At 36.7% G+C, this 14,825-nt stretch overlaps 1 protein-coding gene and 1 long non-coding RNA gene across 2 annotated transcripts in view; one reads left to right on the top strand and one right to left on the bottom strand.

Annotated features, from left to right (window-relative positions):
- The window catches only part of LOC143680773 (uncharacterized), a 79,776-nt gene extending 65,861 nt beyond the window's left edge, over nt 1–13,915 (bottom strand). The window contains exon 1 of the long non-coding RNA XR_013174172.1: nt 13,874–13,915. This is a non-coding gene — a long non-coding RNA (uncharacterized LOC143680773). The remainder of the gene's footprint in view (nt 1–13,873) is intronic.
- The window catches only part of BRINP3 (BMP/retinoic acid inducible neural specific 3), a 553,553-nt gene that overhangs the window by 384,429 nt on the left and 154,299 nt on the right, over nt 1–14,825 (top strand). Inside the window, exon 5 of the mRNA XM_077157266.1 lies at nt 13,889–13,994. Coding sequence (XP_077013381.1) covers nt 13,889–13,994 — 106 coding nt within the window. The remainder of the gene's footprint in view (nt 1–13,888; nt 13,995–14,825) is intronic.

Genomic DNA, 14,825 nt, shown 5'->3' with positions numbered 1-14,825 from the left:
TTATAGCAATATTCAGATTCTCTGTTTCTTTATTGATCCTCTGTCTAGATGTTCTTTCCATTGATGAGAGTGGTGAATTGAAGTCTCCAACTATTATGGAATATGTGTCTATTTCTCTTTTCAGTGTTTGCAGTGTATTCCTCACGTATTTTGGGGCTTTCTGGTTCGGTGCGTAAATATTTATGATTTTTATGTCTTCTTGTTTAATTGTTCCTTTTATTAGTATATAGTGTTCTTCTTTGTCTCTTTTAACTGTTTTACATTTGAAGTCTAATTTGTTGGATATTAGTATAGCCACTCCTGCTATTTTCTGGTTGTTATTTGCATGAAATATCTTTTTCCAACCTTTCACTTTCAACCTATGTTTATCTGTGGGTCTAAGATGTGTTTCCTGTAGACAGCATATAGAAGGATCCTGTTTTTTAATCCATTCTGCCAGTCTATGTCTTTTGATTGGGGAATTCAGTCCATTGACATTTAGAGTTATTACTGTTTGAACAATATTTTCCTCTACCACTTTGCCTTTTGTATTATATATATCATATCTGATTTTCCTTCTTTCTACACTCTTCTCCATGCCTCTCTCTTCTGTCTTTTTGTATCTGACTCTAGTGCTCCCTTTAGTATTTCTTGCAGAGCTGGTCTCTTGGTCACAAATTCTCTCAGTGACTTTTTGTCTGAGAATGTTTTAATTTCTCCCTCATTTTTGAAGGATAATTTTGCTGGATATAGGAGTCTTGGCTGGCAGTTTTTCTCTTTTAGTAACTTAAATATATCATCCCACTGTCTTCTAGCTTCCATGGTTTCTGCTGAGAAATCTACACATAGTCTTATTGGGTTTCCCTTGTATTTGATGGATTGCTTCTCTCTCGCTGCTTTCAAGATCCTCTCTTTCTCTTTGACCTCTGACATTCTAACTAGTAAGTGTCTTGGGGAACGCCTATTTGTGTCTAATCTCTTTGGGGTGCACTGCACTTCTTGGATCTGTAATTTTAGGTCTTTCATAAGAGTTGGGAAATTTTCAGTGATAATTTCTTCCATTAGTTTTTCTCCTCCTTTTCCCTTCTCTTCTCCTTCTGGGACACCCACAACACATATATTTGTGCAGTTCACATTGTCCTTGAGTTCCCTGATACCCTGTTCAAATTTTTCCATTCTTTTCCGGATAGTTTCTGTTTCTTTTTGGAATTCAGATGTTCCATCCTCCAAATCACTAATTCCATCTTCTGTCTCTTTAAATCTATCATTATAGGTATCCATTGTTTTTTCCATCTTTTCTACTTTATCCTTCACTTCCATAAGCTCTGTGATTTGTTTTTTCAGTTTTTCTATTTCTTCTTTTTGATTAGCCCATGTCTTCTTCATGTCCTCCCTCAATTTATCGATTTCGTTTTTGAAGAGGTTTTCCATTTCTGTTCGTATATTCAGCATTAGTTGTTTCAGCTCCTGTATCTAATTTGAACTATTGGTTTGTTCCTTTGACTGGGCCATATTTTCAATTTTCTGAGCGTGATACGTTATCTTCTGCTGGCGTCTGGGCATTTAGTCAGATTTCCCTGGGTGTTGGACCCCACAGGTTGAAAGATTTTTCTGTGAAATCTCTGGGTTCTGTTTTTCTTATCCTGCCCAGTAGGTGGCGCTTGTGGCACACGTTTGTCTGCGGGTTCCACCGTGAAAGTTGCTGTGGGTCCTTTAACTCTGGAAAACTCTCGCCGTAGGGGAGGTTTGGCAGCCGAAGCATCTTGGAAGAGTGCCAGCCGGCCAGGGGGTCCGAAGGAGGAGAGGGTCGCTGGCCGCCGCAGCATGGGAGAGCACCCGACCGAATTTCCTAGTCGGCCTGGGGCACCAAGCGTGATGGGAGGGCGCCAGCTGTTGCAGCCTGGGAGAGTGCACTGTTCCCAGCTGGACCGGGGAGTCATGTGTTTGGAAGGGACCCCCCCCGGTCACCGTTCTCTGCAGTCTGGGGATTTCCAACCCAACTCTCTCAGTTGGTCCAGGGGGCCTCACATGGTGGGGGCGCCAGCCGCCGCGACCCAAGGGGACTGCCTGCCCAATTCTGCCAACTGGCCTGGGAAGGAGGAATGGAGGGACTCCGGCCACTTGCCATCCCGCCTGGGAAAGCCCGTGCCCCTCGGTGATCTCACCGGAGCTGGTTCTCCCAGACAGTCAGCCGTTCCAGGATGGGGTACACCGTCCCTTTGATCTCCGTCGTGGCTCCGAGAGCTGCTCTGTATTGTCTCTACTCCCCCAGTAACTGTTCTGGAGGAGGAAAGGTGAGGGTGGCAAGGCTGTCGAGGCCGGTGGCGGAGGAACCGGTGAAGGTGGAAGAGGGCATGGTGGTGGTTGGAGAGCCGCTGGAGCAGGAGGGGGAAGAGGGGAGAGGGAGAGTAGGGCGGGTGGCCAGCTGCTGTGGGGCGTGGGTGCCGCGCGGCGGGCCAGTGAACAAGGAGGGGAGAGGAGGGCGGGCGGGCTGGCTGCTGCAGGGCGTGGGCGTTGTGCGGCGGGCCGGCAGACAAAGAGCTGTTTACTCTTCTTTTGATCCAGTATTTTTTCATTGTTTTATTGTTACTTTTTTTTTATGTGTAGATTTTCTTCATCTGCTTCTAGTTGAAATAATTTCATGACTTCTGTGTATTACTATAATCTTGGGGTGAAATTTATCTTTACAACATATAGAATTGTAGGGAAATTTGATATAAACTAGTGAAGAGTTATTTTCAAGTAAATTATCTTTACCCTTTTTCTTTTATTCTAAATAAATTTGGATATGTATTACTTGCTTATGTAATTACTTCCTAACTGTAGATATAAAAGACATTTTAAGTTTTTTTCTTTTTGAATTAGGAAGATTATTGGGTTTTCTTTTATTCTCTGAAAAAATCCCCAACTGTGAAACTAATATGTAGTAGCTACACTGCAGGAAAAGTTGAAAATAAATCAAATGCACTGCCCTTCTTCCACTTACTATATTTTTGTATCCTTTCTAGTTTTAACAACCCATATAAAACAAAATCCACATGTATTATTAACTACAGAAATACAGAGCTCATTTATCACATTTAGAAGACAAATTGGCCCTAAACAAACTTTTGAAAAGGTTCAATTTTGCATTCAACAGCTGTTTAGCTCCATATGCCATGATTCTCAAGGCTATCCCCCAAGCACATATAATTGCTCTCATGGTGTTCAGACACCATCCAGTAGAGCAACTCAGGGAAACATTATTGTTGGGCTTCGAAGACTGTATTCCTTTGCTTTTGATAGCCTCCTTCCAGGAAAAGAATAAATACATTAAATAGAATAAAAACTCTGTTTCTCAGTTTGAGTATCATTTCTCAACGTCCTGAATGTTAACATTATGGGTTATAATCAGCATTAATAATTTTTAGCAGTTCTACTTGGATGTATTCAACTTCCTATACAATCTGTCCATGTACAGTCAGTGTTTTTTAGTATAATGGCAGAGTTGTATATTCATCACCACAGTCAACTTTAGAAAATTTTCATTATTCCACCCCAAAAATCTCCATACCCCTTAGCAGTCACCTTTCCATCCCTCTATCCTTCCCCAATCCTGCATAACCACTGACCTAATTTTGTCTCATGGATTTATTTATGGTTGAAATACTAAAATATTACTGTTGAATATAGTTCATAGTTTGTATTAGGTATGCATTTTCCTATATAGCACCCTATTATTTACACTGGATACTAGTGATATACTTTTGTCATAGTTCATGAAAGGATATTCTTATATTTGTAATATTCACCACAGACATCATCCGCCACAAGGTTCTCTATGTTATAATGCCCCATTCACATGCATAATTCAGTGCTGAATTATACACACAGTGAGGTGATACCATCACCTCTATCCATTTCCAAATATTTACAATCATCCTAAACAGAATTAAGCATCAGCTACCTATTCTCTACCCCCATTCTCTCTAGAATATAGATAACCTATATTCTAGGTTCCAATGTTGTGAGTTTGCTAATTATTTGTAGTTCATGTTAGTGATGTCATACAATATGTCCTTTTATGTATGGTTTATTTCACTCAACATAATATCCACCAGATTGATCCATGTTTTTGCATGCATCAGGACTTCATTCCTTCTTACTGCTGGATAATATCCCATCATATATATATATATATATATATATACCACATTTTACTTAACCATTTGTCCATTGATGGACAGTTAAGTTGTTTCCATCTTTTGGTGATTGTGAATAATGCAGCTTTGAACACTGGTATGGAAATGTCTGTTTATGTACCTGCTTTTAGTTCTTCTGGATATATACCTAATAGTGGGCTTGCCAGATCATATGGCAGTTCGGTTCTTAGCTTTCTGTCTTTCACAGTGTTTTTACCATTTAGTATTCCCAACTGCAGTGAATGACTGGTTCTCATTTTCCATATCCTGTCCAAAACTTGTACCTTTCTTTTTTTTTAATAATTCCAATTATGTGAAATGATATCTCATTGTACTTTTGATTTCCATTACCCTAATAGTGTTGTTGAGCATCTTTTCATGTACATTTTGTCCATTGGTATCTCCTCTTTGGAAATAAGTCTATTCGAGTCTTTTCCCCATTTTTAATTGGGCTGCTTGTCTTTTTATAATTGAGTTGTAGGATTTACTTATATGTTCAGGATAATAAATCCTTATTGGCTGTATGGTTCCCAAATATTTTCTCACATTGAATAGGTTGCCTTTTTACTCTCTTGAAAAAAATCTGTGAAGCATAGAATTTTTAAATTTGAGGCAATCCCACTTATCTATTATTTCTGCTTTATGAATAAAGTCTAAAAAATCACTGCCTACCACAAGATCTTGAGGATGCTTCCTAACATCTTCTTCTAGGAGTTTGATAGTTCTAGCTCTTATAGCCTTTAAAAACCTGGTTTTGTGGATGTTCTTGATTGCTGTCATATTCCCCAGTGTCATGCATTTCTGGTCTAATCTTTGTTATTTTTTTCCTTTTGTTTACTTTAGAGTTAATTTGCTATTCTTCTCTAGTTCTTCCAAGTGAAAAGCTAACTCCTCAATTTTTGCTCTTCTTTCTTTTTTGCTTGGACAGGCACTGGGAATTGAACCCAGGTCTCCAGCATGTCAGGCAAAAATTCTGCCACTGAGCCACTGTTGCACCACTCTCTTCATTTTAATATAGGCATTTAAGGCAATAAATTTCTTTCTCAGTACTGCCTTTGCTACATCCCATAAATTTTGATATGTTGTAATTTCATTTTCATTTGCTTTGAATTATTTAATGATTTTTCTTTTAATTCTTTTTAATTTTCTTGATCCACTGTTTTTTTAAGTGTGTGTTGTTTATCCTTCATATATTTGTGAATTTTCTGGCCCTCTATCTGTTATTGGTTTTCAGCTTCATTCCATTATGAGCTTAGAAAATGTTTTGTATGTTTTCAACCTTATAGAATATATTGAAACTTGTTTTGTGACCCAGCATGTTGTCTATACTTGAAAATGTTCCGTGAGCCCTGTAGAAGAACGTGTATCTGCTGTTGTGGGGTGTAATGTTCTGTAAATGTTTGTTAAGTCTAGTTCATTTATTATCATATTCAAAATCTCTTTTTTCTAATTGATCTTCTCTTTAGATGCTCTATCTATTTATAAGAGCTGGGAATTGAATTCTCCAACTGTTATGGTAGAGATGTCTACTTCTCCCTTCAGTGTTCTCAGTATTCTCCTCATGTATTTTGGAGCATACTGACTCGATGCATAAATATTTATGATTGTTATGTCTTCTTGTTGAATTGTTCCTTCTATCAATACATGATGTCATTCTTTGTCTCTTTTAGGTGTTTTACATTTGAGGTCTAATTTGTCAGATATTCATATAGCTACTCCTGGTCTTTTCTGAAATATCATTTTCCAACCTTTCTCTTTCAATCTATTTTTTTCCTTGTGTCTAAAATGAGTCTCCTCTTATACCATAAAGCTAGGCCCTGTTTTTTAATCCATTCTGCTGTTCTATGTCTTTTGATTGAGGAGTTTAATGCATCAGCATTTAATGTTATTACTGGCAAAGCAGTACTTTCTTCTACCATTTTATCTTTTGGATCTTATATTTCATATGTAATTTTCTTTTATCTTTTTTAGTTTTACTGATAGTCTTAATTTCTATACTCATCTCCAGACTTCTCTCACTTGCCTTTTCCTCTCTGTTGTGCTCCCTTTAGTATTTCTTGCAGAGCCAGTCTCTTAGTCACAAATTCTCTCAGCCATCATTTGTCTGAAAATATTTTAATATCCCCCCATTTATTATTTTTATTTGTTGCCATGGGCAGGCTCTGGGAATTGAACCTGGGTCTCTGGCATGGCAGGGAAGAATTCTGTCACTGAGCTACCATTGCCCACCCCACCCCCTCATTTTTGAAAGAAAGTTTTGCTGGGTATAGAATTCTTGGTTGGCGGTTTTTCTCTTTTCATTTCTTAAGGACATCATACCACTGCCTTCTAACTTCCATGGTTTCTGCTGAGAGATCCACCGGCTTATCAAGCTTCCCTTGTATGTGATGGATTACTTTTATCTTGCTGCTTTCAAAATTCTCTTTATATTTGACATTTGACAATCTTATTAGTAAGTGTCTTGGAGTATGTCTATTTGGATCTTTTCTGTTAGGGGTATGCTGAACTTCTTGGGTCTGTAATTTTATGTCTTTCATAAGAGATGGGAAAAATTCAGTGATTATTTTCTCTTTTGGTGTTTCTCCTCCTTTTTCCTTCTCTTCTCCTTCTGGGAAATCCACACCATGTATATTTGTGTACTTCATATTGTCATTTAATTCCCTGAGACCCTGCTTATATTGTTCCATTCTTTTCCCTATATTTTCTTTTGTGTGTCACATTTTATATGTCCAGTCCTCTAATTCACTAATCCTTTCCGCTGCCTCCTCATATATATTGTAGATTTTCATTGTTTTTTTTTCATGTCTGCTATTGTGCCTTTCATTCCCACAAGTTCTGCTATTTTTTCAAACTTTTGACTTCTTTTTGTTCACCCAGTATCTACTTTATATCCCCCCTCAACTCATTGCTTTGATTTTTTATGAGATTTTGCATATTTGTTAGATCTTCCTGAATTGGTTGTTTCAAGTCCTTATCTCATTTGAAGTGTTGGTGTGTTCTTTTGACTGGGCCACATCTTTGATTTTTCTAGGATGACTCCTTATTTTTTGCTGATGTCTAGGCATTTAATTTCCATAATTAGTTTATTCTGTAGGTTGTTTTTACTCTTTTACCAAGGGTTTTCTTGCTGGATGGCTTTGTTTTCCTTCTGTTCTTTGAAATTCAGTTCAACTTCTTTAGAACTCTAGCATAGGGTCTATTTAACTGATCAGAATTTTTTAGGTCTTGTTTTTCTGTTTCTTGCCCTGCCATATGAAGCCTTTTTTGGGGAGTGTCTCATCAGATATTATAGACCCCAGTGAGATTTTCTCAGACCAGACAGGCCCACATGTCAGGTGGAAAGAGTAGCCAGAATCAGTTTTTCCTGAGGTAAAGCCCAGCAGGTTGTCCAACACTTGTCTTTTCCTTTCAATCTGCAGAACTATCCTTAGTACTTCTGGTAGGATAAGTCTCTTATTGATGAACTCTCTCTGTTTCTGTTTGTCTGTGAATATTTTAAGCTCACCTTCATTTTTTTTTTTTTTTTTTTTTTATTGCATGGGCAGACACCGGGAAATAATCACCCACATTTTTGAAGTTAGTTTTGCCAGAAAAAAAATTCTTGGTTGGAAGTATTTTCTCAGTATCTTAAATATATTATAGCACTGTGTTCTAGTTTGCTAGCTGCCAGAATGCAGTATGCCAGAAATGGAATGGCTTTTTAAAGGGGAATTTAATAATTCGGTAGTTTACAATTCTAAGGCTGAGAAAATGTCCCAGTTAAAACAAATGTATAAAAATGTCCAATCTAAGGCATCCAGAGAAAGATACCTTGGTTCAAGAAGGCCAATGAAGTTCAGGGTTTCTCTCTCAAGTGAGAAGGCACATGGCCAACACAGTCAGGGCTTCTCTCTCAGCTGGAAGGGTGCATGGTGAACTCGGCATCATCTGCTAGCTTACTCTCCTGGCTTCCTGTTTCATGAAGCTCTCTGGGAGGTGTTTTCCTTCTTCGTCTCCAAAGGTCACTGGCTGGTGGACTCTCTGCTTTGTGGTGCTGCAGCATTCTCTGTTTTCACAGAATCACTTGACTTTCTCTCTTGTCATTCTCTTTTATAGGACTCCAGTAAACTAATCAAGACTGACCCAAATGGGTAGAGACATCTCCACCTAATCCAGTTTAGCAACCACACTTGATTGAGTCACATCTCTAGGGAGATGATCATATTACAGTTTCAAATATACAGTACTGAAAAGGGATTAGAGGAAACGGCTGCTTTTACAAAATGGGATTAGGATTAAAACATGCTTTTTCTAAGGTACATACATCCTTTCAAACCAGCACGCACTGTCTTTTTGCTTCCATAGTTCCTGATAAAAAATCAAACTTAGCCTGGTTGAGTATCCCTTCTATATGATAAATTGCTTTTCTCTTGCTGCTTTCTGAATTTCCTTTATCTTTGGCATTTGACATTCTCATTAGTATTTGTATTGATGTAGGTCTATTAGGATTCATTCCATTTAGAGTACATTGTACTTTTTTTGAAATGTATATTTAAATCTTTAATAAGAGTTGGGAAATATTTAGTCATCATTTACTCAAATATTTTTCTACTCCTTTTGCCTTTTATCTACTTCTGGAATAACCAGAAATTGTATGTTTGTGTCCTTCACTCTGTCATTCAGTTGTCTGAGACCCCACTCAATTATTTTCACTCTTTTCTCTATCTGTTCAATTTCAGATGCTCTTTCTTCTAACTTGCTGATTCTTTATTCTGCCTGTTGAAATCTGCTGGTATATGTCTCTAGTATATTTTAATCTCTCCAATTATGCCTTTCATTCCCATAACTTCTGTTCATTCTCTTTGCATGCTTTCACATTCTTCTTTATGCTCACCCATTGTTCTTCTTAATATCCTTTATCTCTCTAGCCATATTCCTTCATCTCCTTGAATTGATTTAGGAGATTTGCTTGAACATCTTTGATTAGTTGTTCCAAATTCTGTTTCTTCTCTTACATTTTAATCTGTTTCTTTTAGTGGACCATGTCTTTTTGTCTTTAGCATGGCTGTAATTTTTTGCTGATGTATAGGCACCTGATTATCTTGATGTGTTTACTCTGATGGTCTGATTTTCTCTCTTGCCTAGTGTTTTCTCATTGATTGCCTTTGAGTTAAGTTCTGCTGTTGACGCTTGGTTCAACTTCTTCTAGATCTTCAGAATTGCCAGGGTTTAACTGATCAAAATAAGACCAGGAGCCCATGATGGGACTCAAACCCATTCCAAAGGGCATTGGAGAGAGTGTCCAAAAAGACACTGAAAACCTTTTCTGTTTGGTTCCCTGAACTGCATTTTCCTGGCCTGCCTAGCAGATGTTGAACTTTGGCACACTATTCCCTGTAGCCTTAAGATGGGAATGTTTTTCAACCTCCACAGGCTCCACCCAGGTGGGGGAATCATCGTGAAGCAATGTCCAAGGAGAAACCCTATCAGGGCAATCTATAGCTGCAATTCAGAACTGGAACTCAGCATTCCAAATTGATCAGCAACCAAGCTCAGAACTTGGCCTGCTCCCTCAATTCCTGGGGAGGAAGGCTTCCATGCCATTCTCCATCTGCAGCAGACAGCCACAGACCATACTGAGACTTCTTACCTCAGAGGTGGAGGATGGGCACCAGCCACTGCTACGGCATGATTCCCTCATAATTTCTTTGCTGCAGTTTCTCAGTCTCCCGGTCCTACTAGTTCTTGATACTAACTGTCACCCTTGGCCTGTTGAGCCCCAGAACTGCTGTTTAAGACATTTCTGCTAATGGTAGCTGCTTTTGGTGGAGGAGTGTGCCCTGCAGCTACCTACTCCACTATCTTCTCTGGGAATTTTCCCCAGCCTTAATCGTTTTTGTGTTAAACTTTGAAGTATTCCTTCTTTCTTGCTGTTTTACTTTGTTAATTGCTGCCATAATGCATCATATCAGAAATGGAATGGCTTTTAATGAGAGAATTTCTAAAGTTACAAGTTTACAGTTCTCAGGCCATAAAAATTTCCAAACTAAAGCATCCAGAGAAAGATACCTTGAAACAAAAATATCTGTCATATGGGAAGGCACATGGCTGACGTCTGCTGGTCCTTATTCCCATTTCCTCTGCTTTCAGCTTCTGATGCCAGTGGCTTCCCCTCTAGACCTGTAGGCCTTCATTTAGCGCCTCTGGGATAAAACTCTGGATTCTGGCTTGCATAGCATCTCATGGGAGGCACATTGCAATGTCTCCTGGGCTCTGTATTTCCAAAAGTCCACATGTAGGCATCTGTTCTCTGCCAGCACTCCAAGCATCACTAAATATTTGCCTCTCTGTTGGTTCTGAGTTTTCTCCAAAATATTTCTTCTTTTAAAGCGTTCCAGTAAACTAATCAGGACACACCTTGAGTAGAGGGAGGCATAGCTCCATCTAATCAAATGGTAATACCCACAATTGGGCATGTCGCGTTTCCATGAAAGCAATCCAATCAAACAGAGCCTACTCTGCAATATTAAATCAGGATAAAAAAAAATGGGTTTTCTGGGGTACAAAACAGTTTCAGACCAGCATATATGCGTTATGTATGGAGATCCCTATCGACACTTTTATATATCAACTGATGAACAGAAGCTCAAGCAATTGGTACCACAATTCCATAATTAATTCTGCACAGAAACAGCATCTGTGCAGAATTATTTTTTACAATAATTTGGCTTTTTTTCCATTTTCATTTTCATTCTTTTTATTAGAATTTTTAAAAATAAAATAAATTTGGGCACATTTATTAATGCTGATAATAAAACATTAGAATCCTTAAATATAAGAAAATTGAAAATAGGTATGTCTCATTGGATGTGTGAAAGCTATGCATTTTTATATTAAATCAGGTAATCATGAGCGATTTCAGTTATGAAAAAAAAGAACAATACTAAATTATATATAATATGCTAGAAGTTTACCATCGTGAATTGTGAAAGATAATTAAGGAAGATGTAGATCTAATTTATCCAGATCTAGATGTACAGATTTCAAAGCTTTTCCAAATTTATAAGCTTGTTATTTAATTTCCTTACATTTGTTCTCAAGAACAAAGTAACCAAATACACAGTGCAGTCTGTAATCAGATAAACTTATCCGACTTTTCCTATATCAAAGTTTTCCAAGATCTTATATGTCAATTATTTTTTGCCTAAAGCTAGTTTTATTTAGAAAATTTCCTGAAAATCACATCATTAGGGATTTTTTTTTATACTATTGTGCAGTTGGTGGTGATGGTTTTTGTATATGTGTGTGTGTATGTCAGTGTACATGCAGTGTGATTGGGCAAAAACTAAATTATATGGTAACTAAATGAAGATTTAAATTATCTTAAATCCTAAGTATTTCCTTTAATACCTTTAATCCTTTCTCTGTTGAGCACTTATTTTTAAATATTAATTATTCATACATGTGTATACACACACACACACACACACAATGTACGTTATATATAGTAACACTATAAATTATTTCCCTGAACCAAATAAGGGATGAGATGCTCAGTATCACCACTGGGGAGCAGTGGGTAGTGGAGAAGAGCAAGCTGGTGTGGTGTTAGGAAAAAATTTACAGCCTGCCCATGATAAACTGGCTTTTCAACTTGCTATGTATTTAGAGTAATCTTGGTTACTATAGAGGATTTATTATTTAAAGTATGATAGTGTTGTCATCGTCCAATTAAGCATGCACTCAATCTATCTCAACTGCCACATTTATGCTTCTGTCTTTGATTATACCTATAAGTTGATGACTCTTAAATGTGTGATTCTATTTTCATATTGTTTCCAAGAAATAGACCTGTTTTGTTTTTCCCCCTTACTACATGTTTGCAACTAAAAATCCTGTGCAACTGAGAGTATATGTCTTGAAAATGCCCTGACATGCATGTCCCAGTGGCGCTTCTTTGTTCCCTATTTTAATGTTATCACTTATTCTAGAAATCAATCACATTTCCCCTTCTTCCATCACCTTCTATTTTCAGTGTTTCAAGTCTTGTCAATTTTATCTAATTGTTTCTCATAATCCATCTTCTTCAGATAAACTGTATTGCCACTGCTTCATGCAGGGCTTCGTCATCTCAATAATGGTCTTAATATCTTCATTTCCTTGATTTTCCCCTCACTGTTCTCACTTCTCTTTCACCTAAACAATATCCACAGGCTTGCACAAGAACCTAAGATGCACTGGAGGTACATCAATGAACAAAATAGGCAATGAACTCTTCACTTGTGAAGCCTGCATTCTAGTGAGGGGTGACAACAATTATTCCAACAAATTAGTGAATTATATAGCATATTAGAAGGTGAAAATATTGGGCAATAATAAGTAGAACATGGTAAGGATAAAAAGAACAATGGATGGAAAAGGGAAGTGTGGGGAGGAATTCGCATTTTTAAAAGTTAGTTCAAGTAGCATTAAAAAGGAGACATTTAAGGAAAAAACTTAAAAGGTGCTGATGAATGAGCCATGCAACCTACTGGGGGAAAGCATCTCTCAGGTATAGAAAAAACAAGTGAAAGATTCTGAAGCAGGAATTATGAAACCTATTTAAAGAACAGTGAAGAAGATAGTGAAGAAGACAGTGAATGGAAGAGAGAGAGGAGAAATGAGTTCAGAGAGGTAACAGGGGGCTGGATAATATGGCACCTACCCAGTCCTTGAAAAAGCTCTAGGTTTTAGAGTAAGCAAAACAGGAATCTACTGTAGGGTTGAGAATAGTGGAGTGACATGATATTAATCATGTTTGGAAAAGATCACTCTGATGGCTCAGAAAAGAATCTGTTTTTAAATATCACTACAATACTACTCTTCTTTAAAATATTTTGTTCGTATTTAAAATTGCCTATGGGGTAAATTTCCAATCACATATTATTGATCGAACTTGGTCACCTTCTTTCTTGCAAATATTCATCCTGAGACATTCATTGAAAAAATCAGCCTAATATATGAGATTCCATGAATAAGTGCTAAAATTATACATAGAAAGCCATAATTATATAGAAACCGTAAAATATTACAGGTGGAAGGCTTCAACAAATCCTATTTTTTATTTTTTTTTTGTATTTAATGTGCGTTTCTTCTTAAGGACAAATAAAACTGAGAAGTGAAAAGAGGGGAAAGAGGCCTTTTTAATCAAGTTGTATAGTAGGGCATATAAGCAAAAATACTGAATTTAAAATGTCCACTTGTTGGGAGAAGTGGGACAGATAGAAGCCAAACAAAAGAGTTTAGATTTTGATGCCCCTATAAAAATGAGAAAATTACAGATTTAAAGTAGAATAAAATAATGAAATCTGTTTTTCAGACAGAGTAGCCTGGAAGATTACTTTGATCCACTGAGGAAAAAATAATTTTTCATGTAAGTCAAAATTTACTATCTTAAGGCTCATGCCCCTGTCATAGTCAGGGTAGAATCATTCACCTTGTATAAGTGATACTTTTGACCATACATAGCTTCTGTTATTTTCCTGGAAGAGTTATGCCTGGCCAAAAGGAAGAAAACGGAATTGAAGACAGAGGGAATTATAGTGTGCCTTTGAGCTTAGGAAAGTGTGTACTGCTGGTTTGCATCAGAGCGTAGACCTTTTGGTGTTATTTACCAACAGAAATACAATATTAGAGTGTAGCAACTACGCTGAACTGAAAGAACCTGAAAGTTCTAATGTATATAATAAAGTTACCGTTTTGTTCGTCAGGTAACAGAAACACGGACGGGTCCTCTCGGCTGCAGTAACTATGACAACCTAGATTCTGTCAGTTCTGTTCTGGTTCAGAGTCCTGAAAATAAGATTCAATTGCAAGGTATGTAGGTAAAATTTCATTAATTCTGTACAGCCTGGATGATATTTATCCAGTTGTGATTTCTTTCATATATTTTTAAAACAAGTAGTATATATGATACAGATTTTTTAACTCGTAAAAATGCCCTAATTTTTAACTGAAAAAAAAACATTTTAGACAAGGTGAAGACAATGTCAAAATTCACTTTTCTTCTCATAATGAGTAATCTATATGGATGAAAAATTTACCAGGAGAACATTTTACTTACATACAGTAATCTTTATCTCAATAAATAGCAATTTCTCCACAAGTCTTCTTGAATTTTTTTCTCTTATACCTTCTTGAAAAGTTTGTAACTATATTTATGTACCTTCTATTATGAACTGGTGACATTTTAATTTAACACAACATAGTTAAAATGACTACATTTTTCTTTTGATAAATAGAAATGTTCTTTAGAATATATTATCAAAAACATATTCACATTATTTTCCCTTTTAAAGGTAAGTTAATGTGCTAATGGTAATAATTCATCAGTTACTTTAATAATACCTTCTTTTGTTATATAATTCAACAGAGAGTTTTTATGCATAAGAACTTTTAAGTAATATATGCTACCTAAAACTAATGGTTATAGGCATGTATACTTGTTCATTTCTATTGGCAGGAAAATTATGAATGTATACGTATATGCTTGCCTAGATAAACATGTTCAAAAAAGGCTTTCTGGTGACACTTATTGGCTAAATATATTTGACTGATATAAGGGGTTATTTTGAGTGGTTTTCTCTAATTTTTCTTTACTCATTGTATGTTATAGCTGCATTCATATTATTTCTGTTTTATATAAAA

The sequence above is a fragment of the Tamandua tetradactyla genome, chromosome 4 (genome assembly GCF_023851605.1).
Source record: "Tamandua tetradactyla isolate mTamTet1 chromosome 4, mTamTet1.pri, whole genome shotgun sequence".
NCBI classification, from domain to species: domain Eukaryota; kingdom Metazoa; phylum Chordata; class Mammalia; order Pilosa; family Myrmecophagidae; genus Tamandua; species Tamandua tetradactyla.
This window is presented reverse-complemented; position numbering and strand designations above follow the sequence as displayed.